General features: G+C 42.5%; 1 protein-coding gene across 1 annotated transcript in view; it reads right to left on the minus strand.

Annotated features, from left to right (window-relative positions):
• LOC124787195 (flocculation protein FLO11) overlaps positions 1 to 17,937 on the minus strand; it is a 628,869-nt gene extending 610,932 nt beyond the window's left edge. The window contains exon 1 of the mRNA XM_047254321.1: positions 17,734 to 17,937. Within this exon, the coding sequence (XP_047110277.1) occupies positions 17,734 to 17,796 (63 nt within the window). The 5' untranslated portion in view covers positions 17,797 to 17,937. The remainder of the gene's footprint in view (positions 1 to 17,733) is intronic.
• Between the last annotated feature and the right edge of the window lie 155 nt (positions 17,938 to 18,092).

Here is an 18,092-nt window from a genome sequence, read left to right on the forward strand (position 1 = left end):
GTGGGAGGGATTTGAGGAATTGGGATCGGGTAGGGGGTTGGGTGGCAGTCGCGGGTTTGGGGAGGATTTTAGTCGGTTGACTGGGCTTCTGCTTGCCATTTAGGCTGCGGATATGTTCAGCAAGGAGGCCACAGCCGTTGGCAAGCAGGAGAGGGCTGAGGAGAGGAGAGGGAGGGGCGGGATCGCAAGTCCTGACGATGTATTTGTCTGTCTGCGTTTTGTGTAGTTTTGCCATGTCCGTAGCGGAAAGGGGGCTTGCTGCCAGGTTATTGTCAGTTGCCACTTCTGTTGTCACCGTTGGGTTTTCCGGTGGCATTGCTGACCCTACTATGACGGTGGCAGACGCGGAATTCTGAACGGGGGCGGCGGAAAACATTTCTGTGGTTCCGCGGCCCGCTTCCAGGTCCTGGCCTACTTTTTCCCTGTTCTTGGGGGGGGGGGGGGGGGCAGAGACTGACTCTGCGGCAGCTGAGGTGCTCGAGACGGCCGGCCGGCCGCGCGGCCCGCGGCAACAAGAAAGCGCGCCTCGTGTCGTCGGCGGAAAGAGACCGCCGCGACCCCAAGGCGCCACCCAAGCTCGGCATACCACAACGACGAGAACACACGACAACTTTGCCAGGCGACGCCATGCAAATGTTTTTCCCAGTGCCGTCCGTGCTAAGACCTAGGCGCAAGCGCCCGTCAATGTTTTAATAAAAACAGAGCCGGAGAACACTTCTGTTTTTACTCCCGTGCAAGCGGGGGCCTATGGCTGACAGTACGCGAGTGAGAGGAGCGATGCTCAACCCTCGACTGCTACTCAGCGAGTATTCACTACTGCTGTTGTGGCCTTATATAGCCCGTGGAGGGCTTCTGTTTCGTCGGCTTGTGATTGGTCGGCAATCACGTACTGCTGTCGCAGACGGTGTCAATGTCTGCGCTGGTTGCGCCACCGCTTCCGTGGGAAAGTAAACCCTGCAAGGGATGTCTCTGCTGCTTCTCTGCATCGAGCGCTCGTTTCCATGCACCGCTTAGGTAGTATTCTCTATCACGGTTAAAGTTCTTTTCGCTGATTCTTATTTCAACGGCCTCCTTAATAACTGAAGCCCAGTATGTGGAGGCATGGGACAAGATTTTTTTGTTGGTATATTATACAGGAGAGCGGCTACGGTTGATAGCAGTACAGCTATGATTGAATCAGTGATATTCTACGACCGTGTTGGAATGGACTTCGGAAACCCCAATTATAGAACTGTGTCCTCATGGACAGAAAAAGTACGAATCACTTGTCAGCGAGTTTAAATCACTAAAACCTGGACGTAAGTGGCACGGCAACGACTACTAGTTTTTTAAGAGATATGACGTGGCCGAGGTGAATGAAATAACGAAAGTACTACAATCAGTTACTGAAGCAGACAAGATTAGGTACTATGCATGTGATGAACAGTTCTATGATATTCTGCGTGATGCTCATGTAACGACTGGCCACAATGAACGCGACCGAATGATAAAAGTACTTAAAGTCAAAATACCTTAATCTAACGTACAGAGATGTCCAGATTTATCTTGAGTTTATGAGCGCCTTCTTTACAAAAACAAAAAGGTCAGAAGAAAGGAATGGTAGTACAAAGAGTTAAATTCCGTATGTCAAGTTGACCTCATCGATTTCCAGTCGCAGCGAGATGGAGACTATAAATCCGTAATGGTTTCTCATGCCCATCTCACTGAATTCTTTGTTATGAGGCCACTGAAGTCCGAAGCAGCAGTGGGCGTTTGCGATAACATTAGTGACATTTTTACATTGTTATGTGCTCTCTCAATATTGCAGCAAGACAATAGTCGAGAGTTCGTTAGCAAAATAATGAGCAGCTTAACTGAACTATGGCCCAATTTTAGGATGGTGCACGGTAAACCTAGACACAGCCAGAGCCAAGGCAGCGCAGAGTGAATAAATCAAGATATAAAAAATATGCTAATTACATAGATGCAGAAATGGATTTGTGCACTAAAGTCTCTGCAGTTAAAGAAGAGCAGCACTGTACATTTTGAAATTAAAAGGTCCGCGCCCGGAGCGATGTTTGGATGTCCTTCTAAACATGGTTTGTCTTGATCAAGTTTGCCTCCTGACGCGTTGGCGAAAAAAAACAAAAAAAAAGTGTCAACAGTTAGGAAGGGACTGAAACGTTGCAGGATAATGATCACAGTAAATCTACAGTGCAAGAGAATAACATACGAGAGTAACATACCAACTTAAACAGAGCTTGAGAACAGAGACAGACATAATGAGTTCCAGACAATAATGAATACTGTCTGACTCGTGCTATTAAAAAACATGGAACTGAGGCGTACAGGTGCTTAGAAGAACAAGCACAAAGAATCCAGCAATCCTCAGATCGTCTTTTTCCACCAGTGGAAAAGGGACAGAGTGAGAGCTTCAATTCCCGACTTCGTTCGAGGAAAAGGAGAGGCAAGGTCCATCTTAGGTGTCGTCCTCGAGAAAACGGATGATGGCTTCTACCGAATCGAGACGAGAGCCAGCTTTACGCAAGGTAATAAACCGATCGTTTCAAATATTTAGGGAAGCGACGATACGACATGGGACTATGACTGCGACAATATTTTGTTTCAGTTCCCAGTTCTGTACTTGCCCTCATTGAATAATCTCAGAGGAAGAAGTTGCAGCAAAGAAAACTGCTGCCTTGAGGACAGTTGCGATGTCTCATTCGACGGGAGGCGACCACGTTTTCTTCAAATGCAACTGTCAGCACCAGTGTCAGACTCTGAGATCCTTATGCAAAAAGAAAAATGTGTTGCGTAACTCTAAGTGCCTTCGTGCACGTCCATGCGGCAGTAAACAAATTTTATGTAATACGACTATGTTTTCATATTGAAGTTTATAAAATGCAACTTTCGAAATATGAAGGTTTTGTTAATGCAGCCATGGTTCACATCCCTATCTCCTGGCACTAAAGAATAGCTTCACTAGCGATCGTGCACTATCACTAGTGAATGTGTGTTGTTTGTAAAAACTGGAATCGGCAATCCACTTTCACTAAAGAGGTCAGTGAAAGTGTGCTATCCCTAGCGATGGTATACCTTTCCTGAAGCTTTAGCTTCCACTGTAACATATATAAGCTAAAACATAGTGTTGGTGGAAGCTGTTTAATGCGCTCAATGGCTGCAACATCTAGGGCAGGCACCACACATGTGATAATTTCACCTAATAATGCGTTTACAAGCGCCAAATTTTACGTCGATGTGCATTAGACATAATGTTAACGCCTACATTGCCAAAGATGGAAAGTATTTCGTATGGCCGGGCCATACCTACCTGTGCTCTTGTCCGTATGTGCTTCACTCTCGGCATCGCCTCCTCTTTTTCGCGTCGATAGCAGTGCAGTGCCAAGTCACGAAATCTGAGTGGTGAAACATATTATTTCGAGAGGAACTCGATTTGTTTGTTGTAAAAAACACATGAAATCAGCGGAAGAAATCAATAGCGAGTTCCAAAGTGCTACCAGCAGGCTAGTTAGGAAACTGCGTAGGGATGTGAAAAGAATGATGGTACAATGCTAGAGCAGCTCCACATAACCCACACTTTCTTGCAGTCAATGCTAAGCTACGCTCAACGTAGTGTAAAGAGGAGCCACTGGACAGTAAACGACTTGAAGCGAATGATTAGGAATGGTGACTGTGGCAACCCGACGGAAGGATTTAGAATTAGTGAATGCATGTGGAACGTTACCTGCCACCATGTGCAATGCCAACAGTGAAGTAGGGAGGAGGCGGTGTGAATTTGTGGCTAGGTTGTGGTCCCCTTACTGCGCTTAAGAAAACTCTAAGCACAGATAGATATGAACCCTTTTACAGCATTGTGTCTTGCGTACAGCAGAAGAACACTTCAGAGATGACGACTGACTGTATCAGCATAACGATGCACCCTGTCATAAAGCAGCATCTGTGAAGCAATGCTTGTGGAAAATAACGTCCCTGACAAGAGTCTCGACTTGAATCCAATGGAATACCTTTGGAACGAGTTAGGACGCCGACTTCATACCAGACCCCAGAGCCTAACAGCACTACGTTCTCTAGTTTAGCTCTCGAGAAAGAACGGTCCGTCATTCCTCCATAGACATTCAGACAGCTAACTGAAAGTGTTCTCAGCAGAATTCAAGCCATCATAATCGTGAAGGGTGGACAGCCACCATATCATTGTCCACTAATAAGTGTCCGGATACTTTTGATCAGATAGTTTATGTGTCTTGCATCAGTCCACGAGTTAATAGTTTCCGAAGTAGTTCGCTTACTTAAAAAGGCGTCCTCAGATCCGTATTTCTCTTTTTCTTGCTAACTTTTTCCCTTGTGGAATGCAAATGCGGGACAGCCGAACATGCGTCCATTTCGTGGCCATCGTGTGGCCCACGTAAACACTTCTGGACAGGAAATTTACTGCCATAAACATTGCCGGGAAACAGGTCAGCAATGTTACCGAACATGTGGCTGTAATTCGTGTAGCCGCAAATGTTAACCAGGTAACTTTGCCAAGCAATATGCGAATTTTATGGAACATGTAAACGTACCCGAGCATATATATAATCATTTAAAAATGTTGCGGTAATGGAAAGTGATACTGATGTGCGGTTTTCACAGAATGAATTAGTAGTCAGGGGCTCGTTTATTTGCCAATGAACAGATTGTAATAATCCTTAGAAAGTGTATTTTTGTGCAAACACACACACACTTTTTAAACGGAACAATTCCCATTGGCATTAACAGACAAAAAGTCGGGTAAATCAGAATGTTAGTGGTGTCTGTTGCAGGATTCTAGTGCGAATTGTTTACGAGATATCGTACTTTGTAAACTTTCCACACTAAAACTTCTTTGTGCCAATCAACCCGCGTAGTTGTTAGGTATGATGTTGTGTTTCCTTAACGTGTGCTTGTGTATTCCTTGAGTGCACTGCGATTTACTTGTCAGTGTGCGACAGTCCAAGCAGTAGGTCGTGAGTGGTCGATGGTATTTAATGCAGAAAAAGCCGACACGCGCGTGTGGTATGGAGAGTGTAGGAAGGATGTAGGTCGTCCTTGTGAGGTGTATGCGACAAGACATACCAATAGACATCAACAATCCCGCCAATTATTTATCAACTTCTTCAACTACGAGGGTTGTCCAGAAAGTAATGCATCGCATTTTTTTCCCCTCATCCGAAAACAATGCTACGAATGCGAAACGTTACGTATGTATTACTTGAAGTCTCCCGAGTGAGCGCGCCATGTTTCCGTCACTTCTGACAGATAGCGTAGCTGCAGGGTAGTTTCAAAATGGCATCTGCAGGTTATGTACGTTACAAGCAAAGCGCCGTCATTGAATTTCTCACTGCAGAGAAGGAAACAGTGGGAAATTTTCACAAACGCTTATGCAAAGTCTATGGAGCATCTGCTGTACAGTTAGTCGCTGGGCACGGAGGTTCAAATGGCACTGAGCACTATGGGACTTAAGATCTATGGTCATCAGTCCCCTAGAACTTAGAACTACTTAAACCTAACTAACCTAAGGACATCACACAACACCCAGGGCACGGAGGGTGAGGTCATTAGAAGGTGGTTCGGCGGAGCTCTACGGCTGTCATACCTGACATGTTGCAGCGAGCTGCTGATGTCTTTCGCGAGGACATGCGTATTACGACTCGGCAGTTGGCGCTGCATATGTCAATCAACAAAGGAAATGTGGATGCGATTATACGCACTCTTGGATATTCAAAAGTGTGTGCAAGATGGATTCCGCGGTGTCTATCGGTGGATCACAAATCGCACAGAAAAAAACGTTTTTCTTGATTTTTTTGCATCGTTTTGAAGCCGAGGGGGCAGGCCTTCCTGTCCCGGATTATGACGTAATGAAACGTGGGTTCACCATTCTGAGCCCGAAACAAAGCGACAGTCGATAGAATGGCGCTACTTCCACTCCCCACAGAAGAAAAATTTCAAAGCAACTGCTTTCGCTAGTAAGGTCATGATCGCCATGTTCTGGGACTGTGAAGGTGTGATTCTCATTGATGTGATACCAAGAGGTGTCACCATTAATTCAGAAGCATATGTCAATACAGTAACAAAACTAAAGACCTGCTTCCGGCGACTTCGGCGCCACAGGAACCCAGGAGGTGTTTTGCTGCAACACGATAACGCTCAGCCCCACACAAATCTGAGGACTGCTGAACACATCGCAAGACAGGGTTGGACAGTGTTACCCTATCCACCCTACAGCCCTGAGCTAGCCCCATCGGACTTCCAATTGTTTGGGCCATTAAAGGATGTCATTCGTGGAAGACATTTTGAGGGCGTTGAGGTGGTGATTCACACAGTGAAGCACTGACTCCGCCAGCAGGACAAGGTTTGGTACCGGCAGGGCATACACGCCCTTGTTTCGCACTGGAGGAAGACCATAGAACGGGGTGGAGATTACGTGGAAAAATGGGGTGTGTAGATAAAACACCATTCTTTCGTGTGTGTAATTCTCATTATATTAAATAAAGAATTGTTGAAGAAAAAAATGCTGTGTTCTTGCTGCTGTTGCAGTTGATCCGCACGTTAACTTCCACCAAAACGCACGAGGAAGTGGCATGAATCTGGCAAGTGTCCTAGGCATTCACCATCGGCGTAGGTTCCATCACTATCACATCTCTCTCCATCAAGAGTTGCATGAAAACGATTATGAGAATCGTGTTAACTTCTGTATATTGAGACAAGATACTCTAGATGTATCACGTATCTTGTTTAGGGATGAAGCCACATTTAGCAGGTAAACTGCCGAAACATGCAGTATCGGTCTGTTGCTTTCGTCAGGTGGAATGTCAGCATCCATGGAGCGTAACGTGTGGTGTGGGATCGTGAACCATTAGCTCACAGGCCCGTGTTTCACAGACGGAACATTCAACGTGCACAAATATCGCAACTTCTACACGGACCATCTTTCACGAATGCTAGAAAACGTACTCTGCAGATTAGGAGGAACCTGTGGTACCAACATGACGGCTGCCCAGCCCATACTGCCCCAAGTACTTCAGCATGTCTTAACAAATTGCTTCCAAATCGTTGGATTGGACGCAGAGGACCTGTATCTTGGCTGACCCGTTCCGCGGATTTGACGTCTGTGGGCTTCTTTTGTGAGGAAATCTGAAAGACGCCGCCTACAAGGACATATCAACTACACCCGCTGATATGAATCAACGTATTACTGCAGCCTGTTCAGACATCTCCGCTGAAATGCTAGAACGTGTGCAGCAGTCGTTCCATATCTGTCTGGAAGCGTGTATTGCCGCTGCCGGTGGTCATTTTGAACACAACCAGTGATGGTCACCTGTCTCGTTACTGGCCAGAATCCACATAACTAAAGTATGCACTTGGATTGTTCTTTAGTGTGTGCTACACAGGAATTGTAAAGTACTGTGTGGGAACTTTTGCAAATATGATATCTCGTAAACAACTCGCACTAGAATGCTGCAACAAACACCACCGCCATTCTAATTCGCCCTATTTTTAGTGTGTTAACGTCAAAGGGTATTGTTCCATTTTAAAAGCGTATGTCCACAAAAAAATACACTTTCTATGTATTATTACAATCTGTTTATTGTCTAACAATACGTGCCCTTGACTACCAATCCAGTCTGTTAAACCGTACCTCAATAACACTTCCCATTTCCGCAATACTTGTGGTGCAAGTTTTAGGTGTTCAATTCTTCTGCTTCGTTAGGACCCTTCAGGATCACGTGTGGCTTGTTTTGCACGTCTTCTTCCTTCCCAATACCTCTTAATTCTCTCGCTTCTTCTGTTTCTTTCTTCTTGTGTTAAGACAACTCTGATTTTGGTGTCCGGCCACCTGTAGCCATCCACCAATCCTTTATACTTCTCCCTGTCCTGCACTACTGCCTGCAGATTCCTTTCTTTTATTCCTACAGCCTTCCAGTCATGTCTGATATCCTTCACCCAGTTGTTTCCCGTATGACAATTTGCATTCCATATCTTCTTAGACAACCTCTCCTTGTCCACCCTCATGATGTGCCCAACAAACCGTATCTCGTTCGATATGGGTTCAATATTTTCATACAGTTTCTATCGTGTTCTATGTATCCAGATATCCCCATGTTTTTGGTGCCGCATGTCTCTCAAAATTATCCGCTCCTCCTCCTCCTCCTCCTCTAACTGTATACAAGCTCTCTTGCCGAGTGTGATCGTTTGTGATGCAGAGCAGCATTTCTTACAGTTGCTGTGTAATGTCGCAAGTTGGCATTCCGTGACAGATTTTTCGTGCGATGTTTTGTTTTCACTGCATACCGAAGCTTCTGCAAAAGCTGTGCCCTGTCGACTGCGCCACTGTTGCTCTGTATGCCACCAGTTATCTTCTCCCCCAAATAACGAAAACTGTTGACTTTCTCAACCACTTCCAGTAGGACTCAGTGTTCAGTGTCTTGACCTTCTTATATGTTATCTTCAGTTCGACCTTTACTGCAGTTTCCGCTAGATTTCTTAGCCAGGTCATCTGCGAATGTCAGGAAGTCCACAGTTGAATTATGTTTGATCTTGTACCATATTTGCACACATTTGATCTTCATGTTACCATTTAGTTGTCTCCACTGTCTCACCACTTCGTCCAAAACCAGGTTAAATAAAATTGGTGACAGTCAATCCCATCAACGGACCCCTGTTTTTATTTCGAAGCTGTCTGACAGCGTACTGCGATGCCTGATACTGGCAGTAGTGTCGCTTAACGTTTCCTTTATAGTTGCATGTGTTGTAGCATCCCGTCCACTATCTTCTAACACACCAGGCAGAATACTTCTATCAACTGAATCGTAGGGCTTTTGGAAGTCCACAAATATCACTATTATCTTTTTTCCTTTCCTGTGTCTGTGTTCTATTATCCTTTTTATTCCAAATATCTATTCTGTACAGTTCCTCCCTTGTTTAAAGCCACACTGGTACTCTCCGATACATACAGGGTATAACATAATTAATGGCGTAAACGCATACAGTTGAAAGTACACGATACTAGAAGCAGAAAGGTCTCAGTAAACACAGGGTCGAAAATGTATACCTTAAGATCTACGAGCAATTTTTCATCTTCGATACTGTGAAACAAATCTCTTCTACTACAAGCTCTTTGCTTTCCATATTTTGGGAAGTGGCAGTATGGATCTAAACAAGTAAAAAAGTCCTGTAAACATGTGCTCTAAAATGCATACGTTAAGAGCTATGAGCACTTTTTCATCTTTACTACTTTGCAACATAACTCTTCTAATGAAAAAATGCGCACAACTTTTAAGGTATGCGTTCTAGATCACATGTTTACTGGACTTTTTTTCTTGTTTAGATCCATACTGCCACTTCCCAAAATATGGAAAGCAAAGAGCTTGTAGTAGAAGAGATTTGTTTCACAGTATCGAAGATGAAAAATTGATCTTAGCTCTTAAGGTATGCATTCAAACCCTATGTTTACTGATTATATATATAATGACAGAGAGCATTAAATCTCAATGGGCAAGACCTACCGAACTATCAACTGTACAGCGGATGACAGACAGCTACACGAATAATTGTATGTAATATTAAGAAAAAGGAGGATCTGTTTATGAAAAGAAAAGTCCTAGTCCAGTTTTTATCATGTTGACAGTAATGAGCGGATCCATCTCTGCACTACAGTCAAGGGGGAGACTGCCGGACGTCTGGCTCACAGAACAATCACTCTGAGCCTCCGAGAGGCAGTTTATTGAGAAACTGCAACACTTCTAGCAGCTGTTAGCTCAGAAGACAGTTACGTTCCGAGAACTGTATAGCTTTTACATGGCACACATTCATTGAAATAACTTAGTACTTAAGTATGAACAACGATATACTCCAATATCTGCTACATAGAGCATTAAACAACAGCAAAAACATCTGATACAGCTGCACAGAGCTACGTTTATACTGGTGTCACTGGTGACTGTACTGCTCCGGTGCAGAGCTTGGACATAGATACTGTATTTCAAGTACACTACGATAACTGTAAGTACGCAAGGCTGTTTTTCTCATAGAAAGAGGAAAATATTATATTTATCCTATACAATTTAATTTTTGTTTCGGAGAAGCTCAATTAACACACAGATGTTTATGTTGTTGCTGAACAGGCAATCAAAGATGGAGAAGTTTTTGAAAGGCAAAGAAAATACACTTTATTGCTTTCTAGCTTGTCGTTCTGCAAGCTATTTCCATATTTTGTGCATTTACGAAGATTTCGAGTTGTTCTTACAATCTTTGTCCATTCTACATAATTTTTAAAATAATTTTAATACAATGGAACGAGCGCCCAGGGCCAGATATGTCGACTAGTATTGCTGACTTGGCGAAATTTTCAGCGGCATGCCGCCGAAACGCGTCGCGCTGAATCAAATATTACAGTTAATTTTCTGTGCGAAGGGGGAGGAGGAGAACGTATGACGTGCTAGCTACGGGGATCTTGAGTTAGCGACACTGTCGCACAGGGGCTAGAAAAGAGACGTAAGGTTTGATGAAACTGAAGTTTTTTCCGGCCGTTATCGGCGTCCATAATTTTTTTTAGTATTACCACCTTGTCAACGCTCGTGTTTCCTTTTCTCTACGTTCCGCTCGCTGCTGGAATCTTCTTTCTAGCGGCTGTTCGCCTGCACAGAACAATGAAGCTGTTCGAATATCATGAAAAAAAATTTACAGCCATTAACAAATACTGAAGTTTAACGTCCCGTCAAGATCGAGGTCATTAGAGACGAAGCACTGGCTCTACTGGATAAGGCCTCTCCTCTTTTTTTCTAAACAACCACAGTGCAATTCGTCTGCAGTGATTTACGAAAATCTGGGTGAGAGGAGGGGTATCTGAGCTCCGATTCTGTCGAATTAAAACTTTCTACGAGGGTGATTTGATAAGTATGTCAAAAAAAGCAAACAAAAAATGTTTACTTCGTAAATATGCATTAGGTCCAGCGATCCTCCAGCTTTTTCATCCCATCGCAAAAATATGTTCTGTCAAACTCTGCAAAATACTCGTTGATTGCAATTATCACTATCTCATTTGACGAAAATTTCTTCCAGCAAGCCAAAGTTTCAAGTTAAGAAAAAAGAAGTGATTTGGGGCTAAGTCTGGTGTAAAGGGCGGATGAGGAACCAATTCAAAGCCCAATTAATGCTCTGTCGTTGTGGTTCGTGTTGATGGCAGATTATGCTTGGGACCTGAAGATGACGCATTTTGGCGTCGAAACTGGTGACATGTTTTGAATAAATGACGTCGGATTACAACACAGCTGTTGGTTTCAGTAATCATTACTCTGGTACGATATAAATTGTTGCTGAAAACCGTACTTTAGCTATATGGAGGAAAAGAAACGCAGGGGCTGTTTTAATATGTATAGGGCGATAAAAGCTAGATCGTTGATGATGCAGGGTACAACTGTTACTCTGAAATAAAGAGGACAGATAGAAAATACAAACTGGAGTACTGAAGTCAACCACTCGCTAGGACTGCTGACCGAAAAAAAAGTACTTCCAGTTTCAAAAAAATTCAGCAAGAACAACAATGAAAATTCCTGGAGATTCTAAATTACACAAACTTTCATAAAAGAAAGAAATAAAAAATTTTAGTAAGGCAACAGTATAGTGATTTCTATCAGATCAGTGAAGTTAAAGAGCTGTCGGTCTTGGCGACCACTTGGATGGGTGACTGTCCGGGTCTGCCGAGCGCTTTTGGCAAGCGGGTTGCACTCCGACCTTTTGCAGCCACTTGAAGAACTACTTGACTGAGAAGTAGCGGCTCCGGGAGGGCGGTGTGCTGACCACACGCACCTCCATATCCGCACTTATTGACGCCTATAGGCTGACCCGAAGATCGGTCGGTACCTCTGGGCCTTCCAAGGCCTGTTTCTGCGTCTACATCCACATCTATACCACTGTGAAGTGCGTGGCAGCGGGTACGTCCTCTTGTAGCAGTTATTAGGGTTTCTTCCGGTTCCACTCACGTATGGAGCACGGAAAGAATTATTGTTTGAATGTCTCTGTGCGTTCCGTAATTATTCTACTCTTATCATCAAGATTCCTACGTAAGCGATATGTAGGAGGTTGTAGTATATTCCTGGAGTTGTCATTCAAAGCGGGTTCTTGAAACTTTCCTAGCAGACTTTCTCGGGATAGTTTACGTCTATCTTCAGAAGTCTGCCGGTGCAGTTTATTAAGTGCCTCTGTGACACTCTTCCAAGAATCAAACAAACCTTTGACCATTCGTGCTGCCCTTCTCCGTACACATTCAATATCACCTGTTAGTCCTCTTTGGTACTGGTCCCATACAACTGAATAATAATTTAAAACCTGTAGTCCGAGTAATTTGTACACAATCTTAATAATTTAAAACCTGTAGTCCGAGTAATTTGTACACAATCTTCTGATTGCACTTCCCCAGTATTTTACTAATAAACTGAAATCTACCTCTTGCTTTACCAACAACAGAACGTGCGTGGTCATTCCATTGGACGGAGTTTAGTTCACTATAGTGATATTTTATTTCGACATACAAAGATAAGACATTTATTTGGCGCTCATACATGGAGAAAATACTTATATTAGCTAATTGAAAATTGGTGAGTGAATATAGGAAATAATCATACTCGACTCACCCTTCTCATCTAAAAATACAGAGAGAACGAAATATACATAAACAAATACAAATAACAAAATAATGCAAAACAATATCGATAAAATTACCTATATCGACAAAGTGTTTTCATCAGTCCAAAAACACCGGGTACATCTGTTTAATGAAATGAAATGAAATGTCGTGTGGCTAAGGCTCCCCGTCGGGTAGACCGTTCGCCTGGTGCCTGTCTTTCGATTTGACGCCACTTCGGCGACCTGCGCGTCGATGGAGATGAATAATGACATCGAGAATTTGTGCTGCAGCTCGTCCCACATTATCTCGGATTGACTGTTTTGAGGAATAATTTGTCCGAGATGCTCTTCAAACTTACTCGTCAGTTTTCAAGTAACTCGCTATTTTAATCTTCTAATCCAAGTCATCACATGCACAACATACTAAGTAGCTGCACTAAAAATACTGTCGACTGCTACGAGGGTTGACTGAAAAGTAATGCCTCCACCTTCCTAACTCTTCAACAGTTGGCAGCATTGGTATGCGGCAGGTACTGGCTTTTTCCTTAACCTTTCTCTACAGCTCCAGTTGGCGGGAAGCCTTATCATTCAACGGTTGTGTTGTTACAGTGTACAGTATGGAACTCTGCGCAGACGGTCGGTCAATGCGATTTAAGCAACGTGCTGTCACTGAATTCTTGACAGCAGAAGGTGTCACCCCAAAGGAGATTGATCAGAGAATGAAAGCAGTTTATGGTGATTGTGCTGATGTGAATACTGTGCATCGTTGGGCAAGTAAGTTTAAAGATGTTGAGGCGGGAACATCTGACCTGCGTGACCAACAAAGAGTTGGAAGTCCTGTGACAGCAACCACAGAGTTTCACAAGCAAAATGTTGACAGATTGATTCAGGACGATCTTCGTATCACACAGAGAGAAATTGCAAGCACAATCGGCATTTCACAAGAACACGTGGGTTACATTATTGCTTTGGCTATCGGAAGATCTGTGCACGATGGGAACCCCGGATGCTGACTCCTGAAATGAAAGCACACAGACTTAAAATTAGCCAGGAACTTCTCTCGCGTTACGAGAATAAAGGTAACGCCTTTCTCCATTCAACTGTGACAGGCGACGAAACGTGGGTACACCATGTCAGTCTATGGAATATCAACACAAAGACTCGCCCCAGAAAAAGGAAATTAAAGACGCAGCCTTCAGCTGGAAAAATCATGGTCACAGTGTTCAGAGCATTACATCACAACGCTGAAACAACGGCTAACAAGGGTCCGAAAGGAAAAGGGAAATGTTTTCCTCCAGCATGACAATGCCAAACCACACACTTCACGTGCCACCTCAGCAGAACTTCGGAGACTGAATCTCACCACCGTACGGCATCCTCCAAACAGTCCAGATTTAGCACCGTCTGACTTCCATCTGTTTCCGGTAATGAAAGACGATTTTCGGGGACATAATTATGCTTCTGATGAAGACATTGAGAGAACTGTGAGACTGTGGATGCTGAAACAGTGTCAACTTCTTCCGTGACGGCTTCAGAAAACTTGTTTATCGTTGGCAGAAATGTATCCAATTGACTAGTGATTATGTGGAAAAGTGAATACTGGTAATTAAAGATCACATTCCAAGGATCAGTTTTGCGTTTGATTTATTAAAATATTCCCAACCAAACTCAATTAACGAAGGTGTAGGCATTACTTTTCATTCAACCCTAATGAAAGATATTTGCGTATCGTGTGATAATATGGAGACAACTGTCCTGGGCGTTCGTCCGTTCACAAACAGCCATTTCTACCAGCAATTTAGACGATGATGAGCAAGCGTCATTTCGATAATACTTCCTACGGCTCTCACATTGAGCACTGCTTGGTATTGTGGCGCCGACATTAGTTTCGAAGAAACTGAAGCGTCTATTGGTGCTAGGTTCCAGGTTCTTTCTGTTTTTCTTGTTCTATGCAAAGATTTGTTGTCCTTTCAATTTGCGCTTCCTGGCACATCAATGCAGATTAGTAAGGTGTTTACAAGGTAATGCGACTCGTTCAGACATTGGGCAAACAAATCGCAGTGTCTGCCCGGTAAATTGCTACAAAACACGCTTCGTGACAGATTATTCATTGAAGCTCTGAAGTGCGACGGTCTCTGTTCCTGAGTTCAAGGCTGTTTTATGTCAGGATTAACGTACTTTTGCAATTACAGTGTGACATCGGTGAGATGAATGATAAGTTTATTGAGTACACTGTGCTACAGTTCGAACTCACTGTATTTGAAACAAGGCCATTCACTATTCGGAGACGGTGGAAAATGTGTCTAAGAAACACAAAATACCGGATATTAATTCATTACTTGGCAAGCGTGACAAAACGCGAGGTAAGATCATATTTAATTTGCGTGTTTCATGTACTTCAGAGAAACACTTCATCGCCCTATTACATTTCAAGAAAAGAAAGGGCAGAAGCCGAGTTCAGGTCTTTAGGAGTTCATTCGAGTTCATACTGGGCGATGATGGTGGAGGTAATATACCCCCCCCCCCCTCTTCCAAAGGAACATTCACAGCATCCAGCTTAAGTAATATTTTTGTTTTGGGATCAGTTACGTGTACTAGAAAGTGGGTTTAAAACTTAAAGCCTAGGCCGGACGGTAAAAATAAAGTTTGTAAAACAAAATAAAAAAGGTGTTTCGTTCAGTTAATACGAATAAGCAACACCTAAATAAGAAATATTGGACATGGAACTGAATCTAGCTGCTCCCGAGAGCGAATTTTACTTTATCATTGTGCTACATTGCTCAACAGCCGAAAAAGAGTCTTCGTAACAGTCGTTACACTTTCACTACACTGAATAATTCCACAAAAGCAATACTATTCGTGAAAGAACATAGAAAGGAGTACAATTATTAATGGGCAACGCCGCGGCCCACAAGATATTGAAAATGAAACGGAAGGCAGACTAATAGCTTGCATGTCTTCGTGCATTCCAGCAAAGCACGAGACGCCAAGTTATGCGTAAACGGCTAAAATATCATAGGATATGCGACTCTTCTTCAGAATACGACGTCACATACACGCCCACTACTTTCATTTACATCTGAATGTGTTAAATGTGTGCCTGCAAAAGATTTCAGTGCTCAGAATGTACGTATAGTTCGATGAACGAAAATGGGCATGAGTGTGAAAGCAGACAACTTATCTCTAGGTGAACATGAATCACATTCTGATTAGATGTAATGCTGCTCAGTAAAATCAGTTTCCTTCATACAGAATTACGTAGAGTTCAGGATTGGTTCAGGTGCTGTGATAACACACACACACACACACACACACACACATAGAGAGAGAGAGAGAGAGAGAGAGAGAGAGAGAGAGAGAGAACGTCTGCTGAATCATTCAGCACGTTTCCGCAAGCCGTATGTAATCAGTGGCGGATAATACACTGAGGTGAGAGTATAAAAAAAAAGGCGTAATACTTGTAGGTGGTCATAAAATTTATTTGTATCCTACACAATTTGGACTGTTATACAGTGCCTAGGCCTACAACTGATTGGAAATGTTTCGCCGTCTCTTTTACGCTTTTCTTTCGTGTGTATCAATTCAAAATACTGCTCTTATACTGTCCTTGTAATCACATATTCCTTGTTTACAACTGGCCATTCTGTATACACAACATGCATTTCTGCTAAAGTAGCTAGCAAAAGAAATATATCGTCTATACGTTTCCATTTGCTCTGAAAATTATTTTTGTTTGTTCCAGTTTTTTCATTCGGTTATACTTTATAAAACGAAAGTTTATTCCACAACATATTCAAGTAGTTTAGATGCTCAGTAACCCCACAACCAATATCATATTAAATATTTTGTTTTCTGCAATTTTTCCTCACAAATCTTCCCTACGTCATTCCCTCCTTTTTATTTATTTGCTTGTATATTATGTATCTGCATGCATCTTATTTCCTTACATGTTTACAATCCCTTAAGAACTAGGATATGGGCTCGATTCTCTACAAAGTTCATCGTCTCTAAGCTTTCTCTTGGTTCCAAAACGACAATTTCTTATAACAGGTTCCTGACATAATACGGAAAAAAGTCTCGACAGTCTGTTTCTTGGTAGTAGAAAGAACATATTCAAGCTAATGGAGCGAAACCTTAAAGTATCCAACGAAACTGACTATAAAAGCGACTGTCGAGTTCTTTACGAAACTCCCTTTTCGAAACCCAACAAGTGGATTAGTACGCGAACTGCGACATGTAAACATTAGAACTGGAGGCGTCCACTGTTCGACGTAAAATTGGTTCAGAAGCAAGTAATAGTTCCCGATTAGTAATTACATAGAGAACTTGAAGCAGTGTACATCGTATCATTCTAAGTATACCGTTAAGAAAACAAGTGTCAACTGCGCATATAAAACTAAAACGAAGTTCTAATAGTTTTTAACACTATGTATGGGTTTCCTACTGAAAGAGTGTACCCACTTTCTGCAAAGTTTTGTTTACCTTTCGAAGGCATGGAATGAATTCCGTGAAAAGAAAGCCGAAGGGTAGCGAATGAGAACTTCACTTATCTCTGTTTTTGTAATGTTCAATAAAATTTATTTCTTTGAAAGCAGAAAGTAAGCATACATTAAATGAGGAGCAAATATGTTTGGTGACTTTTAGCACATGATTCATATTTCCAGCCAAATACCAGGGACGGCGCTGAGCGTTAACTAGACTAGGCTATATTTTATGAATCACAAAATAACTTCACGAAATGTAAAATGATAAATTTTTCGTTTCTATTAATTTCTGCTGTTTTTCAGTACTCTTTCGTTGGTACTCATATTCTTGGCAAATATATCCACAAATAACCAAATAATGAGATGAAAATTCATTGCTATGTTCCATTACTGAATCACCTAAAATATGCTACCTATAACAGGTCATATAGTAATTAATATTATCTAGAAAATAAGTGCTTCCATACGTTTTGAAGAAGCTCTACCAATTTGTTATGTATACATTAGTATCATGAGGCAGATGGTGACGAAGTTGATAAACGTGCGCCATATCAATTATTATTCGTTGAGGACACAGCCTACATACAAGAAAATTTTAAATTAAACTTACCGAAGTGGGTGTTGAGCTACAACTGTTGGCGCTTGGAGACCTCTGCACAGTAACAAGAGCCATAACACTGTTACTCACAACACACGCCAATTTTAATGTCTGTTTCACTTTCCTCTTAGGTTGTAACGCACGTTTTCCACTTCAGCCACACATATTTTCAGATAAATTTCAAACACACACAACACCCGTGAAGCCATTTTCATTTTCTTGTACAAAATCGACGGGCGACAGATGTCTTTGCGCATGTATGTTGTTTCTATGGGAATTTTGTGTGTCTGTCAGGTTGTTTCCAAAGTCGATGTGTTGTAGATAGTTATGTGACGGTTGACAATGAAATTGGTACAGTAACTTAAGGGGTG

Source organism: Schistocerca piceifrons, chromosome 1 (genome assembly GCF_021461385.2).
Source record: "Schistocerca piceifrons isolate TAMUIC-IGC-003096 chromosome 1, iqSchPice1.1, whole genome shotgun sequence".
Taxonomy (NCBI): Eukaryota; Metazoa; Arthropoda; class Insecta; order Orthoptera; family Acrididae; genus Schistocerca; species Schistocerca piceifrons.